This window comes from Phoenix dactylifera, chromosome 17, assembly GCF_051530095.1.
Source record: "Phoenix dactylifera cultivar Ajwa chromosome 17, Ajwa_hap1_PhDact_Kaust_v1.1, whole genome shotgun sequence".
Taxonomy (NCBI): Eukaryota; Viridiplantae; Streptophyta; class Magnoliopsida; order Arecales; family Arecaceae; genus Phoenix; species Phoenix dactylifera.
The window spans coordinates 12,138,399-12,152,628 of NC_143206.1; the positions used below are offsets into that span (position 1 = coordinate 12,138,399).

The 14,230-nt window shown below is 40.6% G+C and overlaps 1 protein-coding gene and 2 non-coding genes across 3 annotated transcripts; all 3 read right to left on the minus strand.

Annotated features, from left to right (window-relative positions):
• Positions 1-2,783: 2,783 nt before the first annotated feature.
• On the minus strand, positions 2,784-3,099 carry LOC148699638 (signal recognition particle RNA). The gene has a single exon (XR_015974546.1).
• A 2,706-nt stretch (positions 3,100-5,805) lies between these two features.
• Positions 5,806-6,113, minus strand: LOC148699639 (signal recognition particle RNA). The gene has a single exon (XR_015974549.2).
• Positions 6,114-8,139: 2,026 nt separating this feature from the next.
• On the minus strand, positions 8,140-9,657 carry LOC103711751 (ethylene-responsive transcription factor FZP). Its single transcript, XM_008798021.4, has one exon. It carries the CDS (start codon positions 9,519-9,521, stop codon positions 8,445-8,447), a length of 1,077 nt encoding a protein of 358 aa, XP_008796243.2. The 5' UTR covers positions 9,522-9,657; the 3' UTR covers positions 8,140-8,444.
• Positions 9,658-14,230: the final 4,573 nt, after the last annotated feature.

Here is a 14,230-nt window from a genome sequence, read left to right on the forward strand (position 1 = left end):
ATTCAGGCTCTTTTCCCATGTATTCACATAATGAGCTCGATCGGATTTGAGTCAAGCATATGTTTAACAGGTTCAAATTTAATTTTGAATTGATTTTTGTTGGCTCCGATCGAGTAGGTTTAATTTCATCAAATTCATACCAAATTTTGGTCTCGGTTCATGGTCGAAGCGGGAACCACCTCCTCGATCATCAATATTGATGAGTTATTTGTCTCTCGTTATAGGTCTTCTAGGAATCCAATGTAAAACTCACTGCGATCAGCCTATACAAATCAAAGTTTATAACTTTGTATGTGATCATATATTTTTCATATGTAATCCCTTATTACCCACTAGGTTGGTGCTGAGGCTGATCACCAATGATACTACCAATATAATTTTTATGAAAAGAAACTAGTTATTCTAAGCTGGGATAGCTTGGTGAGGGCAGGTGGCTCTTAGAGCTCGTTTGGTTCGCGGGAAACATCTTTCCTCCTAGGAATATGATTCCTGAGAAACAAATTCTTAGAAAGAGGATGCCCAGAAAAGTACTTTTGGCATGTTTGGTTGACCATGGGAAAGTGATAAATTTACAAAGTGCTTATGTTTGGTTGGCCATCCACTTTCTTGGAAAAGTTATGTATAATTTCTATTATGCCCTTAATAAAAATTAGGTGTTTAATGCCTCTTTAATGCTTCTTTAATGCTGAAGGGCCTTTTTGGGAAAAGATAAAAATAAAATGATTCCCACCTCATGGGAAAGTTACTTTTTCATGAAATGTGGGAATCATATTTCCATGGAAATATGATTTTTCCATCTCTCCCTTCCGAAAACATTTGAACTTTCTATTTAAAATAGTGGTGAGGACATCGGACTCTGAATCCGATAGCCCGAGTTCAAATCTCGGTGGAACCTTTTTTTTTTTTGTTTTTAAAAAAACAAAGTTTATAATAACCTTTTTTTTCCTCCTATTTTCCATACAATCCAAAGCAGACACTTGTCTACTCCCAGTTCCGCCTCTCCGATCAAATTATCCTAATCTTTCCCGATTCCCCTAACCTCTATCCAATCTTCCGCAAGTTAGGGCGCCTTTCAAAATCCAACAACTTGGTTTTGGCCACCAACAGCTCATCTCTTAGTGGAAACTTAGCTTATATAGCTTCGGTGATTTGGTTGGTTTTTTCCTTTTTCCTGGTAACTTTTTTTTTTTTTATTGAATTTTTCCTTGCAATTTATCAAGGATGAATCAGTACACTGCTAATTCCAGCTGACAGGTGGGTTTAAATATGGTGTTATTGTAAGAAACTATCTCAACCAATAATAATAATATGTAGCAATGATGTTTATGAGATGTACCTCCAACGATAATTGTTCAAGTATTTAATTAAAATTTATCCATAAGAGATTTGGAGTAGAAGGATTCTTCTAATTCACAAGAGACTTGAAGAAGAAGGAGTCTTCTAACCTATGTCTCTGTAAAAACTGATGGATATCACAGGCTTAAAATAGGCTAGGCTAGGGACCTTTATCAAACAACCAAAATCTTGTCAGCTTTCTTCCAACAAAAAAACTACCTTTGGCATAACTATATTTAGTGGATAGTTACCAACCATCCAAAGTCATCCAACAACAAACCATGTAAGCTACATAGAAACGTGCCTAATATTCTCCCACTTGGCCCACATGATGTAGTCAGATAATCCCCAAAAGTGACAGTTATTACAATAATATGGCCATAATCACTATTTGTCACTCACCAAAATATGTCACAACATGTAATTATGTATGGTATACATGTGAGAGAAAAAAATATTTAGTTTGTGTTGTTTGTATATTTTCCGGCTGGTCGGAGCCTTGGCGATACGTTTTTCTTTCGAAGCGTTTTGCCAATAGAGCGAGGGCGTCCTTCTAGGCTGGGGCAGAAAAAAGCATCCAGCATAAAAAAAAAAGAGAAGAAATTTAGTAAGTAGCAATAAAAAATTGTATATTTTATTATTCTTATGTATGAAAATCTTTTTGAGCGTATGCTATAGATAATTCAGAATAGGGTGGTGTGTGGGCAAATTTCCCTTAGGGGAGCCTACTATCCTTCATTACGATGGACCAAAACGAAGCATGACGATAGTTGTAGCCTTATAATTTGTTGGCATTTATTATTACTTGGCGCTAATATGCAACTATGTCCTCGTTGAATTTGGAATTGAACGTCGCGCTAGCAAATGACACATTGAATATAGAGACTGCCGATTGCCTATGTCTGCAAATGGGTAGGGTCGAGATTGGACTGCACCGAGCTTGCCTACCTTTTGGGTCATGATTTTGGACACGGGCTTAACTCGTTGGCTGACTGGATTGGGTGGGCTTTGGTCCGGCCAATGAAAACTATTTAAACCAAAAGCTCAGCCGATTGAGCTAGAATTAAACACGGTATTGACCCAAACCAAAATGTCCAGGTCCGACTTGAAACTATGCCGGATGAATCTTGCAACTTGATTAACAATTCTTTTATATATACAGATAGTCAGATATGAATTCATTAAATGTTTTTATCTTGTTCCTGGTGAAATAGTTATTCCACAAGTGAGTGCCATTTTTTTTGAAATTGTTTTAAATTTAATATATATTATCTTGCAGAGAAAATAGCAATAGAAGCATGCATGGAGGGTATATTTTATATATACCTGGCTATGATTTATGTCTTTCTTAATTAGACAAACCGCCTCATCGAATGGATATAATTTCTAATTCCATTTTCCTCGTGGGGCTTGGAAGTAAGGGTACGGAGAAAATTCCCAAGAAAAAAAAAAGTGGTCGTCCGCCATTGGGAGCGCCCGCGAGCCATAGAGGGTACATGGGGCGGCGGCCCGTTGTCCTTCCACCGTTGAGAGCGAGAGGTGTTCGCTGCTCTGTGAAACCAGCCTCACGCGGTTCCCTCCGCCTCAAGAGATGCGCGACCCAAGCTTTCGCTCAAGGCGCACATCCCGCTACCCCACTTGGAACGGGCGAGCCAACCTTACGCTCCATTTGCACCCAGACTCACGAGCGTGACCCAGCGTCCTATAAACCACTTTAATACCCCCAATTGGCTCGAGTAATAAGCTCCCGCTACGAAGCTCGGTGATCGGGTGCGCGAGACTTGCGTCACCTAAACCAACATATTATTTTGTAGGCAGGCGATGTGGGACTAAATTGACCGGCTTCCTCATGGCAGCCGTCGCATTCCCTCCATGTCGTAGGCCAGGGCAGCCTCCTGGGCAATGTCGAAGGTCCCAAGCCCATGCCTCTCTTTGGTCGGGGGGTCCCTTATCTCAGCAGCATAGCTCCCCCAAGGCCGCCGCCTCACATCAAGGAACCTCCCTGGCTCTGCGGGCTTCCTCCTCCCTCTCCTCTCAGGACGGGAGCTGGCTGTGGGGTTGCTGGCGATGATGATGACGATGAGGATGGCTTAGCCTGACAGAATCCCACTGAGGGTGGGTTGTGGCCTTGAGCTTTTGGTGCTGCGGTGTCTAAGGTTTTTGAGGAGGACATTGATTGGAAACGTGAGTAGAAGAAGAGATAGGGAGCTGGAGAAAGGCAGAGGTGGCTACGAGTGAGGTCGTTTGGGTTTGGAGGGGGGTGGGGAGGTGAAAAGAGGTCCAGGGGATTTAAATTGGGTGCTGCTGGATGTGGTAGGAGGGAAGAGGACATTGTAGATGGGATAGAAGATGCAATGGATTCATGACCAGCTTCGCCAATTAATAATACTTTTACATTGTGAACAAGCTCCTGTTTCATTGACGCATGATCTTTTTCTAACTCAGTCAGCCTCATCCTTGTTCTTGCGACCTCAAGCTTCAGTTCCTTGTTCTCTCTCTTCACTGATGCAAAACTGTCCATTGGGGAGATGGTACCACTCCCCACCCCACTGCCCGTTCTTTGACGGTGTCGACCATTTACCGAACCAAAGAACTGATCATGGCTTCTGTTCATGGCATCTCGAAGCCTGATCTCCTCCTTTTGCGCAGGGAAGCTTTCATTTTGAGCTTGCATAGGCCGTGGTGTTTTGATTCCTTCATGTTGGGATGAACCTGAAAGTTGGGTCATAATCAAATAAATTCGTCAATGTGGTCAGCTGGTTATTAGAGCATAACGACCAGCCTTTTTTCATTTCTTTGGGCAAGATCTTATCCTGAGTTGCATCCTTCGCTAATGCAAATTAGTTTTTTTTCTTTCTAATGGTTAATCTGGATGGAAGTTTCCAACCTGCAAGCCTTATCCCACCGATACTGCATCGAAACTTTTCATGAAATTTAAGTGGTAAAAGGTTTGCATGAAAGCACATGGAATATTTGCAACAAGTCATTAAGAATTCTAGCTGTCGGAATAGAGGAGATTAGCCCTATTATCAAATCAAGGATTTCTAGGAAGCTCAAAACTTTGTGAGGTTTGTGGTTTGTAGAATTAGAACATCAGAGATTAGGAACATAAGTTTTGTTGTGTCCACCTGTAGATAGATCCAGTTCTGATATATTCTGATGAAATTTAGTAACAGCTGAACAAAACAATAAAAACACTGAAACTAAGCTCATATTCTTGTGGGTAACAAGAAGACCTCGAGTGTGATTAAGCTCGTTCTGAAGGACTTTCAGAACTGTTATCATAGGAATAAGATGTCTGATTGGCAGACTATGATTGTGGTGCCCTAGAATTAGTTCTGATATGGAGCAGGAATTGTACAATTAGACCCTTAAGCTACACTGGTTAAATAGCATCAATCAATGCTATGTAGCTAACATAACATGATGGAAGACATCCGATGGTTAATCAGAGGACTGTGATGGGTTGGTGGGAGGTAGTGGCTTTGGTCTTTGACAGGTGAGACAGGAGCAGGAAATGGTCACCATTGTTGCAATTGGTGTGACCAACTGAAGTTGATGTTGCAGGAGGGAGCGGGCACAGAGTGCAGAATAGGGGGGTGGGTGGGTGGGTGTGCTGATTTCCCTCGGGACAAGGTGCGAAGGAGGTGCTCGGAATCACTGGGATAGGAAAGCCTGCTATCCTTCATCATGGTGGACCAAAAAGAAGCATCACGATGGTTGTAGCCTCATAATTTGTTGACATTTATGTATTACTTGATGACGATAATATGCAACTATGTTTTTGTTGAATTGGAAATTGGACGTCATGCTAGCAAATGACACATTAAATATACAGACTGTTGATTGCCCACGTCTGCAAATAAGTAGGGCTGAAACTAGGCCGGACCCAGACGGCTTATCTTTTGGGTCATGATTTTGGACCCACGCTTAACTCATTGGCTGACTAGATTGGGCGAGCTTTGGTCCGGCCAATGAAAACTGTTTAATCCAAAGGCTCATCCGACCGTGCCAGAATTAAGCACGGCATTGACCCAAACCAAAATGTCTTAAGTCTGGCTTGAAACTATCCTAAATGAATCTTGCAACTCGGTAAGCAAATTTTTTATACCTAAGGATATAATAATTGATAGTCAAATATGAAATTCACTAAATGTTAGAATAGAAAATTTTTTTGTTTTTGGTGAAATAGTTATCCCACGAGTGGCTGCCATTTTTTGCTTGGCTATATTTTTTGAAATTATTTTAAATTTAATATATATTATCTTGCAGAGAAAATAGAAATAGCAGCATGAAGGGTATATTTTATATATACCTGACCATGATTTATATCTTCTTTAATTAAACAGACCGTCTCGTCAAATGCATATTATTTTTGAGGTATATGAAGCCTAATTATTTTTTTTTCTCCTTTCCGAGGGCTTAGAAGTAAAAGGCACGTAAAAAGCAAAAAGAAAAAAAAAATCAAAAAAAAGTGGTTGTTCGCTATTGGTGCGGGCCGTAGAGGGTACGTGGGGCGGTGGCCCGTTGTCCTTCCACCGTTAAGAGCGGGAGGTGTTCGCTGCTCTGTGAAACCAGCCTCACGCGGTTTCCTCCGCTTCAAGAGATGCGCGACCCAAGCTTTCGCTCAAGGCGCACCATCCCGCTACCCCACTTGGAACGGGCGAGCCAACCAAACGCTCTACTTGCACCCAGACTCACAAGCGTGACCCAGCGTTCTAAACCACTTTAATACCCCCGACTGGCTCGAGTCACAAGCTCCCGCAACGAAGCTCGGTGGCCAGGTGGGCGAGACTTCCGTCTCTTAAAGCAACATATTATTTTGTAGGCAGGCGATGTGGGACTAAATTGACCAGCTTCCCTGACAGCCGTAGGACTGCCCATGGCCATGGCAGCCATTACATTCCTAACCGAGGCTAAGGAGTTAGAGAGGTTGTTGGCATGGGTACACTGCTTCATGTTGAAGCGCCGAGTTGGTTTAATTCTCAGCGAAAGCACTAATCCTAATCTAGATTAGATATGATAAATCCTCATTTCTGATAGTAAAATTAATAAATATAGAATCACAACTTGGAAATACCAAGACTATGTGAAACACCTGGTAGCTTACAATTACAACATAAATTTAGATACTATTATGGAATCTATTTTACTGTAAGAAAAATTGTTGCTAGTAACATCTACATTGAAGATGACCCCCTTGCATTGTTTACAGCCTCTTTTTCTTCTATATTAAAAGAAAAAAGAGAGTAATTGAACAAAATCAAATCAAACAAGATTACAAAAATATGCATCCACTACTGTTAGCTTTGCATTGATCTCGTAGTTTCTCTAGAAATTTATGAGACTAAAATTGCGTAGCAACTAGCAACCTTATGACATTTTCCCTCCTTATATGAAGGACAAGAATATTTGTACCCTAATAATATTCGTCCCTAATATGTGTTCCATTGTTTATAATATATTCCTTAAAATTAGCAAAAAAGTTTTCCCTTCATGGAGCTGAGTGCATTCATTCTTTCTTCCTTGCTCTCCTTCTTTCCATTTCTTTTGTTTTTAGTTAACAGCATTGACATGCTACCTGTAGGAATGATTTTATATTTTTTAACTAGCACTCAACCAAGGCCGATACAAAATTTTGAGGATGCTCAAGTTAAACCTCATCCTTTTCCTCCCCTAATTCTTAGAATTCAGGATTCATGTATAGGCACGTGTTTCCTCCTTTTGCTGCCCATATTTGTTCCACATTATCGATCACCTCATCACAGGCTCTAAAAGCCAACTACAAGAAAATTAAGAGGCAACCATGGAAAGCAAGAGAAAAATTGAGAGCACTAGCAATTTATATATCAAGAGCATTGTCTAAGAAGAATAATTCTTTGTTTTTTTAATATTATTTCTTCATTCTCTTTCGACTCGTTGCATGAGACTCAACTTATATATCATTTAATTAGAGATACAATCACAATGAAAAGAGCATGGCAGGTATAGAGGAATGGTAGATCTGCACATTTATGCAGAAACACTTCGCACTTGATGCAATTGCCGCATGTCAACTGCACCTAATGGGTCATGTAACTTGCTTGTCATTGGTGTAAGCATAACCAAAGATTTGGGATATCCTTATTACTTACATTCTAGCCGTGGGAGCACATAAATATATAATGTTGCTCCTAGAGGTTAAGTCTCATTAATCCCAGAAAAATAACTGATCAGCAGAACCATGCATGCAATGCAAGGCATCTAGAGAAACTATGCAGAACAGCAGGATATTATGCTCTAGCTTTGGAGAGAGATAGAGAGAGAGAAGAATGCTACAGTTCTAATTGTTATGCCTGCACCAAGTGCTAGCTTGTCATGCGTCTAATCGTACTATATAGAGCTCCTCAACAAAGTATACATGTTTCTCGCACGTACCATGTAGATATTTTAAATTAAATGATCATGTACAGGCACTCGACATTTTACCAGTTTAATCACTTCCATCAACTCCAATATGTTTCCACATGAACTATAGTTGAAGATATTTCCTCAAAAAACAAGAACGAAGAAAGGAAAAAAGATAGTTAAAAGATTAGAATATTGAATTCCAAACCTCAGTACTGTTTAGTTTTGGTAGCGAGGTAAACTGCTACCTATACCAGGAAAAAATCGATCTTAAAAGTATTATTCAAACTAGAGGAACTTTAATTTCAAGCTGTGTTTAAGAAAGAATGAAAATCTCATGCATCTCAAATGTGCAAGCTAGATATTAATTGTATGATATGATCGTTTTTTTTTTTTGTAGATTATGATGGGCGATCCTTTGTTTCCTCGTAATGAAGCCTTTCGTTCATAACCAAGAACGAAATATATCAAGATACCAAGGTACTCATAGTCTTTACAAGGCCACTCAGTTCAAAGGGAAAAGAAGTTACTAAAGGCAAAACAGGCGACACATACTAGGATCCTGAACAGATAAGCCTTTCTCAGGGCTCATGATTTGCATGGAAGCAGAAAGGATCAAAATAAAAGGAGAACAAAACACGGCCCAGAGATGTCCAATGCTGGTAGAGCCCTGAGGTTTTTAAGCCACAAAGCAAGCATCTCCCAAGGCATTGACTACCTAATTAGTGCTCGAAAGAGTAACCTAAGTCAAAAACATCAGTTAGTGAGGAAGTTGATGGAGAGTACGAGTCTGAAACCTGAGGCAATGACCCACAAGCTGGACCTTGCATCGAAGAAGTGCCAAGATCCCCCATGCTGGTGGCGGTGCTGGTAGGGAACTCACATGCATTAAGTTCCCACAATGGCTCATCCACCCAGAAACCACTGTTCATTTCAGTGAAGCAAGGGAAGTCCTCTGAGCTCATTGCACCCAGTCCACCACTATAGGCATCAAAAAGAGCCCCATTTGTTGCAGAATAAGAAGAGGAGGCACTTGTGGATCCATGACTCTGAACTTGGTTAGGAGGGGAAAGGATTGGAGCATTCAACTCACACGAGCTGATGTTATCCTGGCCTGGGGGAGAGTGTTTTGGAAAGGACCTGAGGCAGCTCTCAGGGATTATACTGCTCAAGTAACCAGACCTGCTGTCGTCGGAGAATAGGAAGTTGTTGTTGATGCCGGTCTCCACCGATGAACCAAAGGCAGGGGTGGTGCTATCGTCGCCACTCGATTGGAAGGCGAAGTGGCTCATTTGGCTCTGGCTTGGAATACTCTGATTGGTGGTTTGCATGGATGCAGTGCCAATGAGGTGGTGTGGTTGGGTTGGAGGTGGTGGAGTGAAGTTCTGTGAGTGGTAAGGAGTGAGGAGGGAATGGAAAGTGGAGATGGGGGTGTCGGTATAGATGAAGTTGGTCCTGGCTTGGGTACCTTTCATGGAGAGGGCAGCCCTGTCGTAGGCCAGGGCAGCCTCCTGGGCAGTGTCGAAGGTCCCAAGCCAATGCCTCTCCTTGGTCGTGGGGTCCCTTATCTCAGCAGCATACCTCCCCCATGGCCGCCTCCTCACACCAAGGAACCTCCCTGGCTCTGCGGGCTTTCTCCTCCCTCTCCTCTCAGGAGGGGAGCTGGCTGTGGTTGGTGGCGATGACGATGACGATGAGGATGGCGAGTGTGATGGCTTAGCCTGACAGAAGCCCACCGAGGGTGGGTTGTGGCCTTGAGCTTTCGGTGCTGCGGTGTCTAAGGATTTTGAGGAGGACATTGGTTGGAAAGGTGAGGAGAAGAAGAGAGAGGGAGCTGGAGAAAGGCAGAGGTGGTTATGAGTGAGGTCGTTTGGGTTTGGAGAGGGGTGGGCAGGTGAAGAGAGGTGCAGGGGATTTAAATTGGGTGCTGCTGGATGTGGTAGGAGGGAAAAGGACATTGTAGATGGGATAGAAGATGCAATGGATTCATGACCTGCTTCACCAATTAAAATAATACTTTTACATTGTGTTCTTCTTGGTTTTTATTTTCTTTTTCATCTCTCTTTCTTCTTCTAGTTGTCAGGAATTCATAATTAAAAAGAAAAAAATAGTCTTATGATCTCCAAATTTACTGGATTTTGTCAGCTAATACTCTTCAGTTCCTCTCTTCAGAGTTCTTAAATTAATCAATCTACTGCACACGGACATATTATGCTTTGGGAGTGGAAAAGATTAACATAGGATTTTTGTGGGTTCTATATATCATTGGATACCTTGCAGTACCTCATTTTCTTGTGCAGCAATCAGATTGAGGTTAGATTGACCTGGGATTATCTTTCTCTGAGAGGCTTAATCTATAACTAAGATTTCTATGCATATAACTGCTTCCTTATAATGTATGATCAATGTGATGTGAATAAAATTGTCATCAAGCCAAGTAGAGAAGGTGGAGATTGATGTGTTAATAACAATATTTGCAGCCTTATGGCCATGTGGCATCTCTCAACATTTGAATTTAAAATGTGGTCAGACCAAGTCTTCTTTTCCGACGTAAGATTTGGCATAAGCTTCCGCATTTTAAGCAAGATAAAAATGGTTCGAATTGCTGAGGAGCATCTTGTCTGCTCCAAAATTTTGAATTGGAGCAGTTAGGGTGATCTAAAAACTAATATGGAAAATTTTCAACCAATCAAGACATTCTTTGAAGTAGTACTGTCTTGCTAAGTGGGGGCAATCCATAGCTTAAGTGAGTGTCACATGAGGGGGATCCTTAAGTCGGCCCCATGGGTCTCCTCCCTTTGACTCACCTTCTTTTTGTCTGCTTCATGTGCTTGTAAAATTATCATTGTCCCTCCAAGCCTATAAGGTTATGAACTTAGATTTTAAGCAAATGGTTGTAGATTAGAGCAGTAGTCGCATGCTCGTTTGAGTCCTAACTATAACAGTTCAAGAGACAATCATATCAAAATTAGCTAAAGAAAGAGAACTATAGATTTCATGTCTCTTTCAAAAGTAATTTGGAAAGGCAATGAGAACATTGAGGGGTCAAAAAGAAAGAAAAGGATCAGCACATATTTGCTTAATCCAACAACAGAGACTATTTAGTGGGTCCCATATGAATTTGATTAGTAGAATAATAACAAGTGGAAACAGGGGAGCTGCCATTGCATCCTTTCTGCTTGGCCTCATCAAACCTTAGCCAAATTTAATCCAACGGCCGTACTGCATCTTTTTCTTGTTTTTGGCAATCCATAGCCAAAGCAACCTAATGCCCCACCAGTCACTACCATAGTCCAAGTCTCATTACAGAAGCACACCATACTAATATATTACGTTAGAAAAGGAAGAAGAAACATGAAGAGGGTGACTGCGCTAAGAATTATAAGTTCATTAGATTTTAAATCATCTGTGACACGACATGGTCGGTCTTGGAATCTCTGACCCTTGACTTCTCCACTCAAGTGTTTATTTACTTTGATGCATATGATGAGCTCCTTTTTATCCTCTTCAGTGTTGGAAAAAAGGAGCAGGCTCCACTATAGCAGATGTTTATGAGAAGTTACCCTTCTTCTGTGCCTAGTTTACTAAAGCAGCATTTCAAGCACTGCTCCAACCTTAGCCTTGTCTGCCTACTCCTTAGTAATAGAACAAAAGGGTCCTCCACAAGCCATCAGGCTCTAACAATGCATGCATAACGAACTGCAAGAAGGTTAATCTTTTCCTTGGGTGCATATAAGCTTGCATAAAAGTTAGATCATATTCACTTCTATGAGATTGGTAATATAAATGGGTAAATGTAGAAAATAATAGCTGTAGCAGGAGAATCATGCCCATCTAAAAAGATGTGAGGAAAGGTGGTCAATGTGGGGATATAACGTGATTAAATAAGAGAAGAAAATAATGAGGGTGGAGGGACTCATTGAAGGGGTGTGAGATAATAAAATTTAAGTGGGGAGTGAGTTTTCCTTTACCAAATTGTAGTAGAAATGGAACTGGCACAACACCCAAAACCATGCTTTTGTCCACACCATAGGTCGCCCGGGATTTGGGGGATGTCTTTATCCTACTTTGACTTTAGGTTATAATAGTGGGGAAGAAGTGCGGAGAGAGAGAGAGAGATACATGGTTGGTGATTGCCCACCTTAATCTCCGTAATTAATTAACACGATGAAACAAATACTATAAATTACAATGGGAGAAAGAAGTGAGAAGAGAGAGATGGTTGGTGACTTGCCCACCTTAATCTACTTAATCCATTAACATGATGATGCAAATACTATAGAAACAAAAGGTAACGAGGGATATTATTGTTGCATGTTCATGGCTTCACGCATCTCAAAGTCTCAAAGGGCATGGGTTGCCTTCTCTTGAAAACAGAGTGGTTGTGTGAAAGAAAAGCTTAAGACAAGCTAACAGTTGAATATGAGCTGGCCAGGTTGAGCTGTATACCTGGCCTAACTTGAATCTAGGTTATGCTTAATAAGCAATGACTCTCTCTCTCTCTCACACACACACACACACACATACACAAAATTAAACTTGGCCATGTAAGAAAATATAAAATATATAAATAAATCTACCTCATTCTATTAGCTTAAGTTTTTGGAACAAGTAGTGATTTAACCTAGTATCAGAGCAGAAGTCCTGAGTTTGAATCATGTCTCCGCACTCTTTAACCCCATTATTAAAAATTTCATATGCTGGGCTCACTCATTAAAGAAAATCTATCTTATCCTATCAGTTTAAGCTTATAGGACAAGTGGTAGATTTATTTATATATTTTATATTTTTTTACAAGCCAGGCCAAATTGATTCAGGCCAAGCTATGCTTTCAGGATCAGACCAGTTGAGCTGAAGGAGGAAAGAATTATCTAGGACTTAGGGTGAACTATGTCAAGCCTAGCATTATTGTACTGATAGGTTCAGGAAACACTCATGGCTCAGTCAAAATGTAGTACATGATAAAAGGAACACAAAAGTTGTTTGGATTTCAGTATTTGTCAGATATCATGTGTTACAAAGTAACTGACCTTCAACACTTCAGTGATTTTGCCGTTGAATAACTGGCCTTGGGAATGGTAGATTTATTTATACATGCATATATTATCGTATTACCTAGATTTATTTTGAGCAAAAGGTCTTATCAATATGTGAGAATGGCATGAGTAAAATTAAATTATTTTCAACTAAGAAGTTTAAAATCTTGGGAAATTTATGGATACGGAGAATTTGTTTGATCCATTAAGAATTTTTTTTTTATGTGAATTTTAAAAACTGTAGAACTGGCTTCGAAGAAAAAAATTCTCTAACTCATACAGCCGTTATTTTAATGTGTATTAAGTGTCGAATTATTCACAATGCTATTAAGGGGTGGTTTCTGTTGTACCTTCTGTTAATTGAGAGCTTTCAGACAGGAAATATGATCAAAATAAAGATAGGTAAACGTGTACTTAGAAGTCATAATATCAACATCTTGATTAGCATTTGGCTGCCGATGCCATTTTAAGAATTCATATAACCGATGCATGAAACATGTCCATCTTGTGAGATGGCAACCAGCTGATGCATTAACTATCATTAAAAAAAAAAAGAGAAAAGGAAAAATAATTTATAAGCCTAATAAATGATGCTTAAAATAAGCTTAAGTTTAATAAAGTTTCTATCCTATATGGTGCTAATCCTGCAGTTTCTTCGAAGTTGTTGAAACAACTCAGGACCTCACCCAAAATAGCTAGCTAAAAGGTATTATTTGGGTTTCTTGATCCTATATAAGTACCCAAGGTTTACCCGACAAATAACCGATATGGAACTAAACACACGCCCACACGGATCCTCATAGTTGTTTCTTAATGTTCTAGTTGCATAACATTTGTCACAAATTAACCACATGCCATGCATATGGTGCATAGATAGTTCAAATGATGCATGATGTTGGATTAACAACATGAAACTACTAACATTGTCATGCTGCAAACTCTCTTTATAACAACAGCTAAGATTCATGATATGAACGTTCATGAAACGACTGCTCAGTAACCATCCTCAATTATTTCCACAAACTCCTCATTGTTCTCATTACAACTGCAACTCTCCCTCTGTCTCACACGCACGCACACACACAGGCGTTGCCTTACTGGAAGACGTGCGAAGCCATCATCCAAAGGAAGTGCTGATGAGATTGAAAGAATGAAACAATGGAGGAATGGAAACAGTGGAGAGGAGGAGATGAGAGATGACTACAGTGCCCTACTAGATCGTACATAGGTACGTGGAATGTGCGATCCGGCCAGCGTACGTTCGATTTCGATCTCCATGCACCGAGGTAGGGGAGGATTTTCGATAGCCTGTGCTACAGGGAGAAACGGCGACCGAGCTCTGATATTATATATAGAGTAGAGATAGCTCACAGAGGAGAGTATGCGTGTGTTTCTGTCTGTGTTTGAGAGAGAGAGAGAGAGAGACCAGGAGATCTTGGTGATCGGGTCTCCAGGATTTGGCGTGTCCCGTT